We start from the raw sequence: 21022 nt of genomic DNA on the forward strand, positions 1-21022 counted from the left end.
GCAAGTTCTCATCCTTATTATCTATCAGCAGCATTTGATACAACTGACTGTATTCTCCTCCTGAAAATACTTCACGTCCACAAAATCCCCGGCTTCTCAGTTTCTTTTGCTAGTTCTTCCTCTTTTCCTCAAATGAAATGATAGTTTCCCAGGTCTTAGTCCTCTGAGTTCTTTTCTACTTATAGTCACACTCTTGGTAATTTTATCCAGTACTGTAGCTTTGGAGCAACTATATCCTAATGACCGCCAGATTTATTTCAGCTTGTACAACTGTCCTGAATTCCAGACTCGTATCCATCTTTAATAGTTGACATATCTACCTGGTTGTCTGATAACTCAACTTGATACATGCAGCTTTAGTTAATTCAAACTGCATAGTTTATCCAGTCTATTGATGGGTATTTCTAGTTATTCACTATTAAAGCAACGCTGCTTGTGAACATGTGTTTCTCTAGCGTAAGTAGGCCTTCATACTTTGCATTATGGCCTACTAGCACAGTTTAGTCCAAGCCTCCATTTACTTACTTTTGCCCACATTACTGCAATAATTTGTTTCTATTGTTTGAGTGATCCTATTAAAACAATCAAATTCATGCCACAGCTTTCTAGTTTAGACCTAACGGCATCTCATCCTCTAATTATTACAAAATTATAGATAACTGAGTGTGCAAAATATTAGTATTTTAGGAAAAAATACATATGAACCAATGTGACTTCTGAGCTATACTGACATCAGTGCCCTATTTAGCAACTATCTGTGAACTGGTTAACATGTTATTTAAAAATGCATTGTAGCAAAACTGTACTAGAAAGCTAGAGCTAGAATGTATTATTGTAGGCATAAAGTATTGCCATAGAGAAATGCACACACATGCATTAAAGATACACAAGAATATGTGCTGCAGCATGCTTTAATAAGGAATAACTGGAATCTTAAACACCCATCAAGAGAATGGATGAACTGTGCTACAGAGCTGCCTGTATCAACTTGGCTAAACTTTTAGGATGCTAAGTAGGAAAAGCAGCTGAAGGATTCAGATAATGAGCGTGTTTTGTTTTGTTTTGAAATAATGAATTAGTTTAAAAACATGCAACGCTGGGGCACCTGACTGGCTCAGTCAGTAGACCATGGGACACTTGATCTCATGAGTCAGGAGCTCAAAGTCTGCACTGGGTGTAGAGCTTACATTTAAAAAGAAAAAAAAAAGTAAGAAAAACCCCAAACATACAACTCAATACCACAGAGTATTTAGATAATACATGTGGAGCAAAATACAAACAGGAAATGGGCGAAAACCTCAGTCTCCCTCCTATCTCAGTCCCCCACTTCTCCCAGAAACAGCTATCACTACTTTCCAATGATATTCCAAGGATATTTTATATATACATAAGCACATGATACACATCATCCCCACTGTAATCTCCAGCCCCTTTTCTTCTATATAAATATCCTAATATTTTTAACATATCTTGGATACATAAGGATCTACCTAATTCTTTTTGAGGAACAGTTCTCTATTATACAGATACACTGTAAACAATTGACCCAGGCCTAACTATAAACATTGAGCTTGTTCTCAAGCCATTTGCTTTTACAAATAAAGTTCCAATTAATTTCCTTACATAGATGGCTTTCCCTAATGTGGAAATTTATTTATAAATTCCAAAAAAAAAAAAAAAAGAATAAATTCCATTAAGTGGATTTTCTGGGCCACACAATATTTGCATTTTAATTTGACAAATACTGTGCCCTTCAGTTTTTATAAAAAATCTTAACTTTTATGATATATAATCTTGATTTATTTTATTCTTTTAAGATTTGGGGTTGCAGCAGACAGCTATGTTTTTTGCAAGCCAACAGCCAAGCATCCTTTCTATTTGGGGTAATCTGCTGTGAAAATCTGGGTAAAGGAAGTGCCCTCCCACTACAGAAGCTGAAAGGGATAGAAACTCTTGTTTTTTTGTCCCTAGCAACACAAAGAGTGCCAACCATAATGGTGACTCAAAGACATGGGGTCAATTAAGAAATCAATCTAAAAGCAACAGAAGAATCATAGCATTTTATGTAGATCACCCTGAACTTTTATATGAGCCTGGTTAATTCTGCTTTCCTACCCATTTTGTGAGCTATCAGATAGTGTTTTAACAATTTTTTTTCTGCTTAAGTTAGCCAGATTTAGATTTACTTATGACCAGAGTTTGGGCAGATAATTTTAGTCATACTTTTACGAATATAAATTGCTGAATTATCCTCATATTTGCATTACATTATAAAGGCTCAGACTGCTATATTTTTGGGTAACCTTTGCTTTTCTTCATAATCCTATCAACTATTTACTGCTGCTATTGATATGCCTGATACAACCACCCCTTTCTCCTTTTCTAACCTGTTGCATGCCTAGGAACTAGCTATTCAAGTATACTGGACCTGTCTGTAGAGTAGGAATAGAAACTTGCAGTAAAGGCCAAAAGGCCCTATAAGGAAAATGCACAAATTTATTCACATCTATTTTGATTGCTCAGATTTTTAAATTTCAGATTTCTCAGATATATTCTAAGTGTGAGTTAACACTATCTGCAGCTTTTCTGTTATGAAAAGAATTACTACTGTTGTGTAATAATATTTTTGAGCCATTTTCTAGGCACTGTGGTTCCAAGTAGATTAGTGATTCATATAATTTTCAAAGTAATAATTTAAAAAGTCCTAAGAATTAGCCTCCATACCCCTGGGTTATACATCTCTATTTTATTTTCTTTTTTAAAAAGATTTTATTTTTAAGTAGTCTACACCCAACATGGGGCCCAAACTCACAACCCTAAGATCAAGAGTTACACACTCTGGGGATCTTTGGGTAGCTCAGTGGTTTAGACCCTGCCTTTGGCCCAGGGTGTGATCCTGGAGTCCCGGGATTGGGTCCCACATCGGGCTCCCTGCATGGAGCCTGCTTCTCCCTCTGCCTGTGTCTCTCAGGAATAAATAAAATCTTAAAAAAAAAAAAAAAAAAAAAGGGATCCCTGGGTGGCGCAGTGGTTTGGCGCCTGCCTTTGGCCCAGGGTGCGATCCTGGAGACCTGGGATCGAATCCCACATCAGGCTCCCGGTGCATGGAGCCTGCTTCTCCCTCTGCCTGTGTCTCTGCCTCTCTCTCTTTCTCTCTGTATGACTATCATAAATAAAAAAAAAATAAATAAAAAAAACTTAAAAAAAAAAAAGAGTTACTCCATTACTGAGCCAAGCAGGTGCCCTTATTGTCTTAAAATTATGGTTAGTAAGAAAAATTTTGACTAGGTTTACTGCTCTCCCAAAAGTTTTTCTGACTTCTCATCTGAAATTATGAAGTCCTCCATATTACATACTGGTTTTACTTATGCATATATAAGCAAAGTGAGATGCTAGTAAAAATGTTTGTTTTAGCTCCTTTGTCAAGGAATGGCAATAATTGTATTATAATCCTCATAAGGAATTTGCTTAGAATTATTTCATATTAGCCACTGAGGATGAGTATCTGATATAGATTCATCCATTCTAGAAATACTTTTCAAACAGGATTTGCACAAGAATGGGCTATATAGTAGGATGTTATCTGAAATCCTGCAGAAAAATAAAATTCTACCTAAAAAATCCAGTGTCAGTGTGCTTGGGCAACTCAGTTGTTTGAGAGTCCAACTCGTGATTTCAGCTCAGGACATGATCTCATGGGTCTTGAGATCAAAACCCCCTGTCAAGCTCCATGCTCAGCGGGGAGTCGGCTTGAGATTCTCTCGTCCTCTGTCCCTACCCTTGCTCATGCTCTTGCACTCCTTCTCTCAAATAAATAAATAAATCTTAAAAAAAAAAAAAAAAATCTAAGGGTGCCTGGGTGGCTCAGTCGGTTGAGGGTCCAACTCTTGGTTTCGGCTCAGGTAGTGATCTCAGGATAATGGAATTGAGCATAGCAACTGGCTCCATGCTCAGCTGAGTCTCTGGGATTCTCTCTCCCTCTGTTTCTCCCTCCACTTATCCTCAGTCTCCCTCTGTGGAAATAAATAAAATCTTTCTTAAAAATCTAGTATCTCGGGATCCCTGGGTGGCGCAGCGGTTTGGCGCCTGCCTTTGGCCCAGGGCGCGATCCTGGAGACCCGGGATCGAATCCCACGTCGGGCTCCCGGTGCATGGAGCCTGCTTCTCCCTCTGCCTGTGTCTCTGCCTCTCTCTCTCACTGTGTGCCTATCATAAATAAATAAATAATTAAAAAAAAAAATCTTGTATCTCTCTGAACAATGAGTAATCACACTTATCTTCTTCTAAAAGTAAAGAGCTATAAACCATGACCATCTATGCATCATCTCTCATCTTTACCAGTACTGACAAAGATCCTAACAAGATCTCAAAGTTCATAATGTACAAAGGTTTAAATAAGCTTATTTGAAAAGTATTAATATCTAACTGATCTGAGAGAGGAGAAAACTGACCAGGATCATTTTAATGAATACATTTTCTTATTTTTTTAAAGATTTTCAGTAAACTCTACACCAATGTGGGGCTTGAACTTACCACCCCAAGATGAAGAGTCCTATGCTCTACCAACTGAGCCAGCCAGGCACCCCTACAAATCCATTTTTTAAACGACAGAATTTAGAACAGATGACTACACTAGCTTTTATGGATATTTTAGATGGCTCACATAATGGGGGAAAACGTCCATGGCTTTTCTTTAAATTTCCTCTATATCAAGAAATAGGAAGCAAAACAATTACAGTTAACACTTAAATTAAGCTCAAATAGAATCAAGAAATGTTGGCTTGGCTGAGCATTATGAATTTCATTTTTAAGACATCTGACCGGAGATTGCTTTTCACCTTCTATTTTCTTTTTTTTTTTTTCCACCTTCTATTTTCTTAAAGTAATGGGTGCAACTGACTAATATTACAGAATGTTACAGCTGGATCTTTGAAAGTCATTTAGTCTAGTCACCTAATTTTGAGGTGAGGAAACAGGCCCAGAGAGGTTTGAATACCTTGTCTGCCAAGCCAGAACTAGATGCCTGGTCTCATGCATCTTAGATGACTGCATTACCCATAAGATGAGCTGACCACAACAGTGCCTACAGAAACAGTCACAGAATCTCAATATTTTTTCAATATTACCAGAGCACTTTATTGCTTCACCAAAAAGTCATGATGACAAGTTTGTATGACTTCAAAAAAGGCCCCAAATAGAATTTCTAAGATTGGCCTATGAGAATACCCTGACTGGTTACTGAAGAAGAGGTAAAATGTCTAGGATAGAATAAGTGCTGCTGAGATCGACAGCAGATACATTTGGGAACTTCCTGTATTGTCCACTGAAATTGTAACATTGAAAATCCTGCAGTTAAGAGAGAATTTGCTTCCTTTCAACTGCTAATTAACGGTAAAGGTGTATGGTGTTTCGGAGCACAGGCTTAAAAATCATAGCTCACTATCTATATGACCTTATGTGTTATTTTACCTCTATCTGTAGCTTCCTCATTTCTAAAACGGAATAAAAGCACCTCTAACCTCATAAGGCAATTAAGAATATTATATGTGTAATGTATATAAAGAACCCAAGTCAGAGGCACCTGGGTGGCTCAGGTCGTAATCCCAGGGTCCTGGGATTGAGTCCTACATCAAACTCCTTGCAGGGGAGATTAAAGAAGTTATCTGCCTCTGTCTCTCATGAATAAATAAATATTAAAAAAAAAAAAAAAAGGAACCTAAGACAATGGGTGATACAGAGAAGACCTCAGTCAACTTCATCCATTTCCAAATGGCCTTTTTACTTGCCTATAGAAACAAATCAGTATTTCTGAGAGTCTGATCAGAAAAAGGAAAATCAGATTTTTTCAGTCTACCAAGCAGGAGGACAGAAACCAAGTGAAACTGCTGAAAAGAACACTGGCCTTAGTGGTCACAAACTAAAGTTTAGCCACTAATTAGCCAAGTGATTCTGAATAGCTTTTCTAAATATATTTTTAAAGTCCTATGGTATAGAAAGTCCAAGTATAAATCTGTAATTATAAATCAGCCTTACAAATACCCTGATGTTTGTGAAAACTAAAAATTGAGAGTTGATAAGAAATTACTCCTGATCCAAGTGGAAGAAACAGAAATCCCTTGGAATGCATTAAATCTTTGCCCTATAAAAAACTGCCAGAAACTCTAACTGTATTTTAAATCATTTCATGTTCATATTCTCAACAAAAGTCACACAAAAACCAACAAGACTCTTGTTTTTTGACAGCCTTAATTAAAAGAAAACTTTTTTCTTCATTAATGGTTTTAGTCAAGAATGAGAGCACAATAATATAGAAAACCTAGATTTATTTGTTAAACTATTACAAAGACAAAACAATTATCATTGAAGTACTGTGAGGACTTCATCCCAATTTCATTTGTTATGGAAACTGACCTAAGAGGTTAGAAATTAAAGGCTATAACCTAAGAGGTTATAACAAAACAGACTGGTGAAACATGGTGAAAGAAGTAAAAGCTAATCAGAAGCATCCATATTAGTGGTATTTCATGTGGCTAGGATATTTCCCAAGAGGCTCTCTAAAGATGCCTAAATGAATTAACCTGGATCCCAAATTAGTAAAAAGACCCTAATCCCTGTGAAGAACAAGCAGTGGCCAGGATTTCTCTGAGATCTCTTTGTCTTTCTTTTTAAGGGGTAAGGGAATCCTTAGGCTCTAAAGGATATATCTTAGATTCAGCCTCCTTCCTTCCCATCCAGTCTACCTATGTCTTCAAGCACCTGCGCATTCTCACCACATAGGCCTGCCAGGTTACAGAAGATGCATATAGTGAAAGCAGGATCTATAGGCCTACTCAGAGGATACCTATACACAAAAGTTTTGGGTAGATGATAAACTACAAATACCCTCTTGGGTAAGTTAATTCACCTTTGTTAATAAAGGTCATAGTTTCTTCTGCTGGTGACAACTTTTTGTCTCAGTATATAGTCTGTCTCAAAAAAAGAACTGGTTCAGGTAAATTTTGGAGAAGGAAAAAGACTTTCATCAACACCCACTCCACAGTAGAAGAGGCACCAAGTTCTTTAGTCCTTTCCTAGTTATGAGCAGAATCTGAAAAACAAAAGATTTACAGTGTTTATAATAATAGCTATTATTTATTGAATGCCTAGTCAAGAGTGCCAGAGAACTTCGATATATCTTAGTCTTTGGAACAATCCTGGCAGGTAGTTTATCAACCCCATCTTCAGGTGAGAAAACAGAAGATTAAAGAAGTTATGTGCCTTATCAAAGGCACAGAAGCCGGTATTTGGTAGAGCTGTGATTCCACCACTCCTGTGCCTTGACTTCACCCCATCTCATGCACTAAGAGGTCCTAGTTCCATTATCTTGAAATTATTAATGGTTGCATAAACACTCTAATTATTCCTTGTTCATTCCATAAAAGCAAAAACAATTTTAAATGATTTGTATAAACTTTATGAATAAAATATCTGTCTATTCCAGCTGTAGCATAAAATGAATAGAAAACAGGGCAGCTCCGGTAGCTCAGCGGTTTAGTGCCGCCTTCAGTCCAGGGTGTGATCCTAGAGACCAAGGATTTAATCCCACATCGGGCTCCCTGCATGAAGCCTGCTTCTCCCTCTGCCTGTGTCTCTGCGTCTCTCATGAATAAATAAATAAAATATTTAATAAAATAAAATAAAATGAATAGAAAAATCATCAGCTCATTAGAAAGTCTGTGGCTATTTTATGATTATTTCCCCATAAAATTACATTATAAAGAATCCTAAGAATTCTCATCAGTGAATTGCAGAAACATCTCATTTATGTAACCATTAGTGACATAACAAATGAGTTTCTCATACTTCTTATTAATACAGTGGTGGGTATTCTCTGAATAGTCTTATTTCTCAAGAAGAAATATATGAAAGCCAGAAGATCCAAAAAATATTTTCAGTTTCAATAAAAGTTACTAAGTGTTACTGAAATGAAAAAAATCAACGTGCTATGAAGAATATGATAAGTAGGAAAGTGAGAAGAGAAGACGACCAATGTCACTAAAAGGTTTCCCATACAGTATTAATACTGAAGTACTGATACCTGGAACAATGAGATCTGAAAATTAAAGCTAACACAGTTGTAGCAATATGAACACATAATTTTGGCTAAATGCAAAAGAGACAATGATGGTTTTAAACTACATGGCTACCAAAGACAGAAATAAATGCTGTGGAAATAAAAAGAGGGATCTGACAACCTAACTGGATAGCTTACAAGAGTTAACCAAGAGTCAAGCCAAAATCTATAAATCTTGCCGCACTATTACCATATGCTTTCAAATAGAGGACATGGGCATAAGTAACATCTCAAAGACTAGAAGACAGCCAGTATTCAAGAAAATGCTACCAGGTCAGAAGTAGGAGGGCACTGGAGCGGGGAAAGAGGGACAATAATTTTAACAAAGTAAAAATCTTATAGCTCATAATGGAAGGCCAACTAGTCCTAGAGCTCTAGATGGTATGAACTAACCATACGACCTTCAGTTATTATCAAACATACAGCTGAGATACTCAAGCTGGCAAAGGACAATTTATTCTCAGAGTAACATGCAGCAAAGTCAGGGACAAACTTTAAGCAAAGAGAATGTGTCAGAGAAAACTGGCTACCAACTCTTATGTCAGTCAAGAACGCAGTTATGAAGCAACTTAGGAAATGATAGCTTTTGGACAAGTGTGCATGGACTTACAGTTTGGCAAACTGGTCTTGAACAGTAAAGTGCCCAGGACCTTGGTCGTCCATTATTTTCAAAAGGAGGGAAGTTGATAAAAGATTATGATTAAATTAAAGGCTTAGATATAATCTAGAATTACTTCTACTTCCTCCCTAAATTGAATAGCAATGAGCTGCAGCAAATCTCCGCTTTTGTGTTTTCTGAACATGTTAAGGTTTCAAACACCACAAGTGGGAAAAGGTGACTTGAGCAGAGCAGGACATGATCTCAGGTTCTGCTGCTCCCTACTAGCCAATCGGGGAAGCTCTCCATTTCTGAATGAGTGAATGTCCTTCTTCTGAGCTCACCAAAGATGAGTCTTATTCTTTCATGCCTCAATGCCTGGCATTACCCAATGTCCAGCACAGTGCTTAACATGTGGTTAAGCGCTCAGTAAATGTTAACCTGAATATCACTGTTTGCAGACCTTGATTCCTTAGAGGAAAAATAAAATATAAGTCTCAATAATTTCAGAAATGGAGAACTAACATTTTTCCAAACTGCAAATTGTACAAAGTTCTCCTGAATTAGAAAAATAAAAATTAATTATTTCATGTGATTTTCAAGTTCAGTGACAAGGGAGAAAATACTCACCCCACAGCAGCATAAATCATCTTCAGTGATCAACATCTGCATCCTCAAACTGCCCAGCAACTGTTGGTGTAGTGTCTACCTCCATCCCATCTGAAGAAAAAAAAAAAATCAACTGCTGAGCAACAGTCTACTGAGCTCTTCAGATATGTAGGGGTTCAACCTATACATCAACCAGAAAGAAGCTAGTGCCCTCTGTTGGTAACAGTTATTTCTTTCTCTTATGAAAGAGGAATAAACCAAGAAAAAAAATGCCACCTGTACATTTACTTTATAAATTCTTAACCTCAAAACTAAAAGAACATTAGATAAGTTTTAAATGTAGTGGGCATCACTATTCCCTCTTCACAGAACTGTGCTGGGTATTTACTGTGTGACATTATTACTATTTTAAGATTTTATTTATTTGAGAGAAAGAGGGCATGAGCGAAAGGGGGGGGGACAAGGGGAGAGGGAGAAGCAGACTCCCTGCTGAGTTGGGAGCCTGATGCAAGGCTCCACCCCAGGACACTGAGATCAGCTGAAGGCAGATGCTTAACTGACTGAGCCACCCAGGCACCCCATTATTTTTATTTTTAAAGTTATGAAAGTCCTAACCTCACAAAGCTGACAACATAATTTGGAGAAAAGACAAAGTAAGTAGAGTGAGGTTCTTGCTTATCTATTTTCCTCATTTCATAGAGGGGAAAAAAAGTGTGTGTAGGGAAAGACAAGGAAGAAAAAGCCCTCTGAAAAGAGTTGTTTACAGCTGCTTTCTCCATATCCACACCTCTCACTCACCCCTCAACTCTTTAGCCCAACAACAGGCCTCTGCCTGAGCCCCCTAGCATTCTACCACCTCCACATGCAGCAGGGCATGCACATGTAACACATTTCTAAAGTTAACTCATCTTTCCACATAGAAATTATTCTCTTGGGGCACCTGACTGGTTCAGTTGGTAGAGCATGCGACTCTTAATCTCAGGGTTGTGAGTTCAAGTCCCACATTAGGTGCAGAGCCTACTTTAAAAAAAGTCTCTTTCCAAACAGTCTTACTGAAGGATACCTCTTACCTGTGCAATCCAGAAATCCCTACCACATTAACTTTGTTGCTTTTCTCTCTTAAACATCTCTCAAATCTGTTAAGTGTTTTGACATTCACTGCCACTACCAAATGTAGGCCACGATCTCTCTCATTTAATTTAAATAAAGTTACTTAACAGCGTTTTTCTTCTTTCCTCCAGTATTTCCCTATGCAATCATTTTTCCACATCATAGCCAGGGTCATCTTCTGCAATACTAATCAAACTAAAAATTCTTCACTTCACATTCTCATTGGCCTACGCACTAACATTGAAGTTCTTTAACAAAGCTTTTAAGTTCCTTTAAGATATAACCCAGTTCACTCCCCCACTTTTATCTGCTGCTATAATAACTTACTCTTCAACACTCAGAATTCCAGACATAACGAACTACTTTCAGTCCCTGAAGTTGAATGGTCTTTTGAACTCCTGCACATAGTTGATCCCATTACCTGCCTCTCTCTCCAACCTGTATGCAATACCCCCTCACCCGGGTCACTTTTACTCCTCTTTCAGATCTTGGCTCAGATGTCACTCCATGAAGCTTGAATCTAACTATCCAGGTTGGGTGAAGAGTCCAGCCTCTCATTCCCTAGCTTCTCAAGCTTCCCCTATAACTTTATGCTGTATCACAATGTACTGTAACTGCCTAATTAGTTAATTTATTTTTCTCTACACAAGAATGCTATTGATAAGAAGAGAGTAATCTCATCTCTCTTGGGCACTGATGTATTTTCTATACCTGCCAGAGTAGTTCAATAGGCACTTCTTACATAAATAAGTACACGAGGCAATGAATACCACAAGGAGATAGGATGTTTTATTTTTCAGTGCAAAAAAGATGGTTTCATTAAAGCATGGGGAGCAGGATTCGTGGGCAGAAAGAACTGTGAGAGGGTATGTATAAACTGCAAAAAAGACTGAAATTTACCAAGACAGCAGATCATAGGTGTTCTCACCATAAAAAGAGCATTAACTATGTGAGGAGATAGGTATGTTAATTAGCTTGGCTGTAGTAAATATTTCCCTATGTATATGAAAACATCATCTGGCATACCATACCTTAAATATATAATCTTTATTTAAAAAAATCTTAAAAATAAATCAAATTTAAAAAAAAGAAATGCACAGGTCAAACAAAATAAGTAAATGGCAAAAAAAAGTGGCATGGGTACTCAGGACTTTAGAAGGTGGTATAGGCTAAAAAAGTTTCACATATAGATAACTCTTTGTTTTTTTTTTATTTTTTATTTTTTTTTTTAATTTATGATAGTCAGAGAGAGAGAGAGGCAGAGACACAGGCAGATGGAGAAGCAGGCTCCATGCACCGGGAGCCCGACGTGGGATTCGATCCCGGGTCTCCAGGATCACGCCCTGGGCCAAAGGCAGGCGCTAAACCACTGCGCCACCCAGGGATCCCAGATAACTCTTTGAATGCTAATAAGGCATAGGAATAAAAGTCCAAATTTCATTTAGCAAAAAGTATTTGTGATCTTAAAATCATTTGCTATAAAGCATTAAATAAGAAATTTTACAATTAAAAAAAAAACCTTCAGTGTAGAAAGAAAAGGCTTTTCAACGTCCAAGGACACCTTCTTGTTAATCACTGTAATAAAAAGAAGGTAACATCTTGAATTCTTTCACCTAAGAGTTTGGTATAACGCTAGAAATCATCTGAGCTATTTCACTTTACATTAGAAGCTCACCAACCAGGACTTAAAATGGAGAGGATACACAAGGAATAACAATGTGACCCAAAGCCTAAACTTTTCCAAATTAAAGTATCCCAGCACTTCAGGGTTCCCAGGTCAACATGCTGTATGCATGAAGAAACAGATCACAGCATTATGACAGAAACTTACAATGCCCAATAAAAGAAGAACTAGGGGTGCCTGGTGACTTAGTGGTTAAGCATCCAACTTTTGATTTTGGCTCAGGTCATGATCTCAGTGTCCTGAGATCAAGCCCCATGTTAGACTCCACACTCTGCAGTGTGTGTTTGGGATTCTCTCCTCCCCTTCTGAACCATTCCCTGCTTGCATGCTCTCTTTCAAATAAATTAAATCTTTAATTAAAAAAAAAGAAAACCTATGGTAACCCTCTTTGAGAACATTCTGCATCTCAGGTTGCCTGGGTGGCTCAGTTGATTAAGCATTTGGCTTCAGCTCAGGTCATGATCCCAGGGTCCTGGGATTGAGCCCTACATCAGGCTCCATGCTTAGTGGAGAGCCTGCTTCCCCCTCTCCCCTTCTGTTCCCTTTGCTTGTGCTCTCTCTCATATAAATAGATAAAATCTTAAAACAAAAAAACGAAACCCCCAAAACACAACATTCTACATCTCCAAAAATTAGAAGTGGTAAGACTCTAGAGCAACATAAAACACTAGTATATATTAAATACATGTAAGGTGCAAGAAGTGCTTATAATAAGGCCTGATGTATTGTTTTTTTCTTTTTAATTTTTAAAGATTTTATTTATTTATTCATGAGACACACACACACACACACAGAGAGGTAGAGGCAGAGGGAGAAGCAGGCTCCATGCAGGGAGCCCGACGTGGGACTCGATCCTGAGACTCCAGGATCACACCCTGGGCTGAAGGCAGCACTAAACCACTGAGCCACCCGGGGTTCCCCTGATGTATTGTTTTTTTCATATTAGCTCATTTAATCTTAATCCTCTTACCACTTATTAGCTATTTGACCTTATGCAAGTTATAGGATCTTTCTGTGCTTCAGTTTCTTCATCTGTAAAATAGGGATCATAACAACATTTACCACAGAGTGTTCTTGGAAGGATTAAGTGAGTACACATGTGTAATGTGCTTAAATCAGGTCTGGCACATAAGAGCAGTAGCTGAGTGTTCTATTGAAAATAAGTAGGAACAAGACTGAAGATATCTGGGGCAAAGGCAAGGTTGTTTCTTCAGAATTAGAACCTTATATGGTGAGTATCGGGCAATCACTGAGGGGGACATCCCTATATGGGTGACCACAGAGTATTCTCAGAAGATTCAAATGGCACAATAAGTTGGAGGCAGGAATGACTGAAGCAAAAAATTACTATTATAAATCTAGTGTGAGAAGACAAGAGCCTATGACTGAATGAGAGCAGTAATAATAGCAAGGAAATGTGAAAGTCATTTACACGAAAAATCCATGGGACCCGGCATTGCACTGGAGCAAGGAATACAAAGTAAAGGCTGAGTCAAAAAGAGTACTTGAACATTCTGGTTGAAACAGGATACTCAGAAAAGCCAACCAGTCTAACAGGGGAAATAAGAAGCCTATAAAGTAGAGACAACTGAAGTGAATTTGAAAGCCACTTGCTTAAGGTCCAGAAGTTTGCCACAAAACAAGAACCCAAGTTTCTTGAATGCTGCCTAGTCCTTTTAATCAATTGACTATTCCAGTTTTGCATATATCATGTAGGAATTCATTTCAAAATAAAAATGTTAGGGACGCTTGGGTGGCTCAGTGGTTGAGCATCTGCCTTTGGCTCAAGGCCTGGTCCCGGAGTCCTGGGATCAAGTCCCACATCCGGCTCCCTACAGAGTGCCTACTTTTCTCTCTGCCTACTCTTTGTGTCTTTCATGAATAAATAAAATCTTTGAAAAAATAAAAATAAAAATAAGAATTGCAGAATTGATATGTACACACACACATATACATACATAAGCATATGTGGAATATATTACTGGATATGTAACAGAAAACTTAATAGTGGACTTTCAAATATAACTACACTTGATTTTTCATTTCTTCTCTGCCTATGCCCATTTACTATTTTTGTAGTTGAGGGGAAAAAGGAAAAATAAATAGAAAAGAAAAAAAAAGTTCCATGAAAATTCCCATTCTATGTATTTCTACATTTGCTTCCTATACTGTTAGAGTTAATTCTGAGACTTCTCTGTCTTAAGAATTTCCAAGAGAATTCCGATCTCTCTATAACTTCCTTTGTTGACCAAATAAACATTTGACTTGCTCACACTGAAAGAAAGGATACTCACCTTCATAATCTCTGATTGAATCTTCTGTCCGGACTCCAGCCATGTTATATTGGCTGCTCACAGACTGAGAAAGCATTCCTTCTAATCTCTCCAAGGTGGCTTGGCCTTCTGCTGTTAAATGGGATAATCCTTCTTCATAGGTATAAAATGTAGGGATGTCCCCCTGCCCTTGTTCTAAACAAATAAAATGCTTTTAAGCTATTATAAAGCAATTAGAAAAACATGGATAATTAACAATGTATTCATTGAAGATAAGGTACAGTTTTAAAAGGTTTCCAGGAAAATATTTTCAATATTCATTTAATACACATACATAGGTCATCTGTTGAAAATAAAAATACAAAGAAAATGTCTCTACCCTCTAGAATGAGAAGAGATTCCAAAAGATAATGAGCCAGTAAATAGCAATTCTCAAAAAATCAAATGTCCAGGGGACTAGAAGGAAAAGAGGGTGTTCCTAAGCCCAGGAAGTCTTATGTTATCCCAAAGTGGGAATTGACAGGTGAGTGCAAATTGATTTGATACTAATTTGTACTGATGCTTTTCTCTGAATTAAAATATATGCTCCTTTTAAAAACTCAGAAATTCTGTTAAATGTAAAAAAGGTTAAAAAGAATCATTCAAAAATCTCAGCGACAATAAAAATGTATTTAGATATATGATAATTCCAGAACTGAGTTTGTCTCAGGCCAGGAAGTAGGTACATATGGAGGAAAGAACTTTGGACAGGCAGACTGGTGGACATGAGAGCAGTGGGAAAAAGAAAAGAGAACAGTAGCACCTCAAGTTACAAGACTCTACCAGGCTAGTGATGGTATTCTGGTCTGGGGGAGGCAAAGAGAAATAATCTTAGATAAATGAAGTATGGTTCTGGGGGGAGAAAATGACTTTGATAGTGAGTTGTTTGAAGGAATATGTTAGGTAAGGATGATAAATGATGATAAAGGTTTCAAGTGGTGGAGGGAGGCGGCTTGTTCTCTGGGAGCAGCTGCATCAACTTAAAAGACACTCCCAACCACCCATTTTCCCATCTACTGTTTTTTTTTTTCCCTTCCATTTATCTCTATCCATTTTCTGCCTCCAATAATACATACTTTTTACCCTAAAGCTTGGAAAGCCCATCCATTTTTCCAGTTTGGCTTAAACATGGATTGTGCCATTCAATTTTATTAATAACTACACTATATGGGTATTTAATGCAGAGATATAAAGAACTATATAATCCCATACCCTTAGTACAAATAAATGCTTAAACATACACACATTTAAAAAAAAAATCTGTTTCACTAACCATGTGCTTCCACATCATATTCTTCTCCATCGTAATCATCTGAATCTTCATCCTCAGGATCAGGATGCAAAGCCTGGCATTCACACATTGCAGTGAACATTGCCTCCACTGAAGAAGGAAACTAAATTGTAATAAACATTCTTTTCTGGTCAGTATAGAGTAAAAATTTAATAATATAATCACAGTGCAAATAAATCCAATGGGTAGACAAGAAATATACCAGAGTCACTATTTACAAAACCTGCCAAATTCCAAGGAGAACTGATCTTGAAAAGTACTTGATGGCAATAGACAAGTCACAAAATAGTAAGAGTTCATTTTAAGATAATGTTGAGATCTCTTCATGCCTGGCTGGATTTTCTGAGAAAAGGAGTCAGAGTCTTGGTCAGACTGCTGGCATCAAGGTGAAGCCCCTTTCAGTTGATAGGGCTCTTTTCCTGCTATCCTGGCATCTTCCACTTTGGAATTGCCATGACTCCTTTCCCTCTATCTGGTAAGATTCAAAGTTAACAGCATCAAGTCAGTAAAATAACCAGATCTCTCCATTCACAAAACACACCAAATAATGTGGCGTCTCCTATACTGCTACCACATTCACAATCTTTGATATTTATAGGTATCTGGTCCTCAATGATATGACAGATATTAAAATGAAGAAAAACCAATAGAACAGAGGTAATGAGGGTAAAGGTAAATGTGTGTGTGTATATGGGGGTTGGAATGCCTGGTAATAAAGAGAAAAGAATCAATTCTACAGAATACTCACATGCTGATTTATCACTAGGCACAAATCTAAATTCAGCAATAGGTTCAACATCATCATCACTGTCTTCTTCTTCTTCAGCAACAGATTCTTTTGATTCTTCTAGGGAGAGAATAAAAATAATTTTTATTATTTTTTAAAGATTTTATTTATTTATTCATGAAAGACAGAGAGAGAGAGGCAGAGACACAGGCAGAGAGAGAAGCAGGCTCCATGCAGGGAACCTGATGTAGGACTCGATCCGGAGACTCCAGGATCACGCCCTGGGCTGAAGGCAGAAGAACCATCCAGGCATCCCTAAAAACAATTTTTTTTTTAAGGATTTTATTTATTTATTCATAGAGACAGAGAGAGAGAGGCGGAGACACAAGCAGAGGGAGAAGCAGACACCATGCAGAGAGCCCGACGTGGGACTCGATCCAGGGTCTCCAGGATCACGCCCTGGGCTGCAGGTGGTGCTAAACCGCTAGGCCACCGGGGCTACCCCCCTAAAAACAATTTTTAAATGATGTTCTTGTTTTGGAAAAACAGAAGCCTAAAATAATATCTTATTTATGCTTATTCAAAATACTGCAATACATTTTTAAGATTTTATTTATTCCTGATAGTCACAGAGAGAGAGGCAGAGACACAGGCAGAGGGAGAAGCAGACTTTCAACCACTGAGCCACCCAGGCATCCCTGCAATGCATTTTTTACTTCACATTTTAAGAACATTCATAATTTATTTTAGACCTAAAAAAGACTGTGGACAGCCTCCTTGGTCTAGTCACACTGTACTTCACTGAGCTCTAGGGATTCTAAGATTCTAAGCACTCTTCAGGGTTATGGTGGGCGGTGAGGAAACGCAAACAGGCCGTCTAACAAGTATAGTTCAATTGTCATCTGCTTCTCTTACCTTTCACCATGAAACAAGGGTGCAGTAGCAGTTTGTCAACCACTGATGAATTTATCACCAATAATTTACAGAGAAAACTAAGGCCCATAAAAGTTAGCTGACCCTTAGGGATCCCTGGGTGGCTCAGCGGTTTGGTGCCTGCCTTTGGCCCAGGGCGCAATACTGGAGTCCCGGGATCGAGTCCCACATCAGGTTCCCTGCACGGAGCCTGCTTCTCCCTCTGCCTGTGTCTCTGTCTCTCCCTCTCTCTCTTAAATAAATAAAATCTTAAAAAAAAAAAAAAAAAAAAAAGTTAGCTGACCCAAGAGCAGATAAATTACCAAAGTCTGCAGGCAAGAAAAAAATACAAATGTTCAGGATGACTGCGTGGCTCAGCGGTTGAGCGCCTCCCTCCCTTCAACCCAGGGCGTGATCCTGGACTCCCAGGATCAGGATCAAGTCCCACATCAGGCACCCTGCATGGAGCCTGCTTCTCTCTGTGCCTGTGTCTCTGCCTCTCTCTGTGTCTCTGAATAAATAAAATCTTTAAAAAAAAATGTTCAATAAAGAGAACTAGCACATGATGTCAGTGGAAGTAAGAACTGCCACTACTATTTTGGAGGTGTATATATCCTACTATCCAGCAATTCCTAATCTAAGTATATATTATGTACACAAAGAGTCCATACGTAAATGTTTATTAAAGTACTATATGTACTTGTAAAAATTTTTTAAATGTTTATTTTTAAAAAAGAAACAGATGTAATGTAACCCAGTCATATTATGTTTTATATATAGATAACAGTTTAAAAAGGAACAAATATCTATACATATCAAAACGGGGATCCCTGGGTGGCTCAGCGGTTTGGCGCCTGCCTTTGGCTCAGGGTGTGATCCTGGAGACCCAGGATCGAGTCCCACATCAGGCTCCCTGCATGGAGCCTGCTTCTCCCTCTGCCTGTGTCTCTGCCTCTCTCTCCCTCTCATGAATAAATAAATAAAATCTTAAAAAAAAAATATATATATATACATATCAAAACGTTAGATTAAAAAAAGTAACGGAGTGAAAAAACTAATTGTGGATATATATAAATACCACTTACATATTAAAATTTTAAACACAAAACTAAATCATTATATTACTTAGGGATTTATACATATTCAGTAAAAATCTAAAAGCTTAGATGGGAAGGATATATACCACCCACCTTTAGGATAATGTTTACCTTGGGAGACAGAGTAGTGAACAAAATGAGAAAGGTACAAAAAAGATTTCAAGAGTACTAAAAAAAAAAAAAAAAAAAAAAGATTTCAAGAGTACTGATACAATTTTATTTCCTTAGTTTTTTTTTAAAAGATTTATTTATTTATTTGAGGAACAGAGAGCACACATGCAGGGAGGAGGGGCAAAGGGAGACGGATAGACTCTCAAGCAGACTCCCACATGAGCACAGAGCCAGACACCAGGCTCGATCTCATAACCCTGAGATCATGACCTGAGTGGAAATCAAGAGTCAGACACTTACCTGATTGAGCCACACAAGTGCTCCCAGTTGTATTTCTTTAAGATTAATTATGAAGAAAATATTAGAATTTATGCTAGATAATGAATAATGTAAAAATTTTATTACTCTCTGTATTTTTCAATGTCTGAATTATTTCATAATTTAAAAAAACAGGTGAAAGCACCTGGTTGAGACAGCTGGTAGAGCATACTGACTCTTGATCTTGGGATTTAATTTCAAGCCCCACATTGGATGTAGAGATTAACTAAATGTAAGATTTTAAAACTAAAATCTTTAGGAGTGCCTGGCTGGCTCAGTCAGTAAAGCATGTGACTCTTGCTCTCAGAGTTGTAAGTTCAAGCCCCATGTTGGATGTAGTGATTATTCAAAAATATGTTCAAGGGATCCCTGGGTGGCGCAGCGGTTTGGTGCCTGCCTTTGGCCTAGGGTGCGATCCTGGAGACCTGGGATCGAATCCCATGTCGGGCTCCCGGTGCATGGAGCCTGCTTCTCCCTCTGCCTGTGTCTCTGCCTCTCTCTCTATCTCTCTGTGACTATCATAAATAAATAAAAATAAATAAATAAAAAAAAAAAGACTTTATAAAAAATAAATAAATAAATAAATAAATAAAGGAAAAAAACAAAAATATGTTCAAACTAATAATCTTAAAAATATAAATTAAGGGTAATGAATCACTATATTCTACTGAAACTAATAATAATAATATACTATATTATTATATTGTTAACTGAACTGAATCTAAATAAAAAATAACTACATAAAAATATAAGTTAAATGTTGTTTAGCATATTAAAATTACCATTTTTAAAAAATTTTAATTCTCCATGCAGATAAAAGTCAGGTAGAAAGATTCTTACACTACTATTGAAAGGGTAAATTGAAATACACTTTCTGGAAAGCAATTTGACAATATTTATGTTAAGAGCTTTAAAAGTATTACCTTTAATCTTTTTTTTTTTTTTTTTAATTTTTATTTATTTATGATAGTCACAGAGAGAGAGAGAGAGGCAGAGACACAGGCGGAGGAAGAAGCAGGCTCCATGCACCAGGAGCCCGATGTGGGATTCGATCCCAGGTCTCCAGGATCACGCCCTGGGCCAAAGGCAGGCGCCAAACTGCTGCGCTACCCAGGGATCCCTATTGTTACATTGTTATATATAATCTGTAAACAAGTAAAATAATACAAAAATACTGGGGAATTCTAAATAACTCTAAATAGTTGAACTGAAGACATTATTATGGTATTATGAAACTTTTTCAGGGTTTAAAAAGTATGTAGATGATTCTAAGGAAAAAGTAGGTCCCTACCACTCTAGATCTTCTCCCTAGAAATAACAATTATTACAATTTGTTTTATATCCTCAGGAATATACCCTAAGGCAAGAAATATAAATGCAATACAGTATTTTTGCAATTAAGAAAAAAAATACAACCATGATCAACACTCATCATCTCGTGCTAGATCATATTTTATCTGCCACATTTTCAGTCCTAAACCTTTCTAAATTTTTCAACAGTGGGAATAAGTTTTTAGTTATTTTTATTTGTTGTTTTTAAGATTTTATTTATTTATTCAGGAGAGACACAGAGAGAGGCAGAGACATAGGCAGAGGGAAAAGCAGGCTCCCTGCAGGAAGCCTGATATGGGACTCCATCCCAGGACCCCAGGATCACCCCTGAGCCAAAGGTATATATGCTCAACTGCTGAGTTACCCATGCGTCCCTATTTTTGAAATAGCTTAATATCCTTGGGATGCCTGGGTGGCTCAGGGGTTGAGTGTCTGCCTCTGGTTCATGGTGTGATCCTGGGGTCCTGGGATGGAGTCCCGCATTGGGCTACCCATGGGGAGCCTGCTTCTCCCTCTGCCTATGTCTCTGCCTCTCTCTGTGTCTCTCCTGAATAAATAAATAAAATCTTAAAAAAAAAAACCATAAAATAATATAATGTCCTCAACTATAAGCTAAAGGTCCACATTAATGAGGTTTATGGAGATCAACCAAAGGGAAAAAATACCTGGAGCTGGGAGAATCAGGATGAGAGGAACAAAAGGCTGGGAAAACAGGATCCAAGCACATGTAACATATGAGAAGAACTGAGTCCCACATAAACAGAACTGGAGAACTACAACATAAATGTGACCCAGGAGGATTCTACTT

General features: G+C 37.6%; 1 protein-coding gene across 4 annotated transcripts in view; it reads right to left on the bottom strand.

The window, feature by feature from the left end:
• Window positions 1-21022, bottom strand: part of CLNS1A (chloride nucleotide-sensitive channel 1A) — a 43230-nt gene that overhangs the window by 13301 nt on the left and 8907 nt on the right. Inside the window, exons 3-7 of one of the 4 annotated variants that reach the window (XM_026010427.2) lie at window positions 16466-16564; window positions 15700-15807; window positions 14409-14582; window positions 9342-9431; window positions 6307-7087 (exon numbers count right to left, since the gene is read on the bottom strand). In XM_026010427.2, coding sequence (XP_025866212.1) covers window positions 9364-9431; window positions 14409-14582; window positions 15700-15807; window positions 16466-16564 — 449 coding nt within the window. In that variant the 3' untranslated portion in view covers window positions 6307-7087; window positions 9342-9363. Of the gene's footprint in view, window positions 1-6306; window positions 7088-9341; window positions 9432-14408; window positions 14583-15699; window positions 15808-16465; window positions 16565-21022 lie in introns of those variants that run through there. The other 3 variants (XM_072725986.1, XM_072725985.1, XM_072725987.1) reach the window with 3 other exon arrangements.

This window comes from Vulpes vulpes, chromosome 11, assembly GCF_048418805.1.
Source record: "Vulpes vulpes isolate BD-2025 chromosome 11, VulVul3, whole genome shotgun sequence".
NCBI lineage: Eukaryota > Metazoa > Chordata > Mammalia > Carnivora > Canidae > Vulpes > Vulpes vulpes.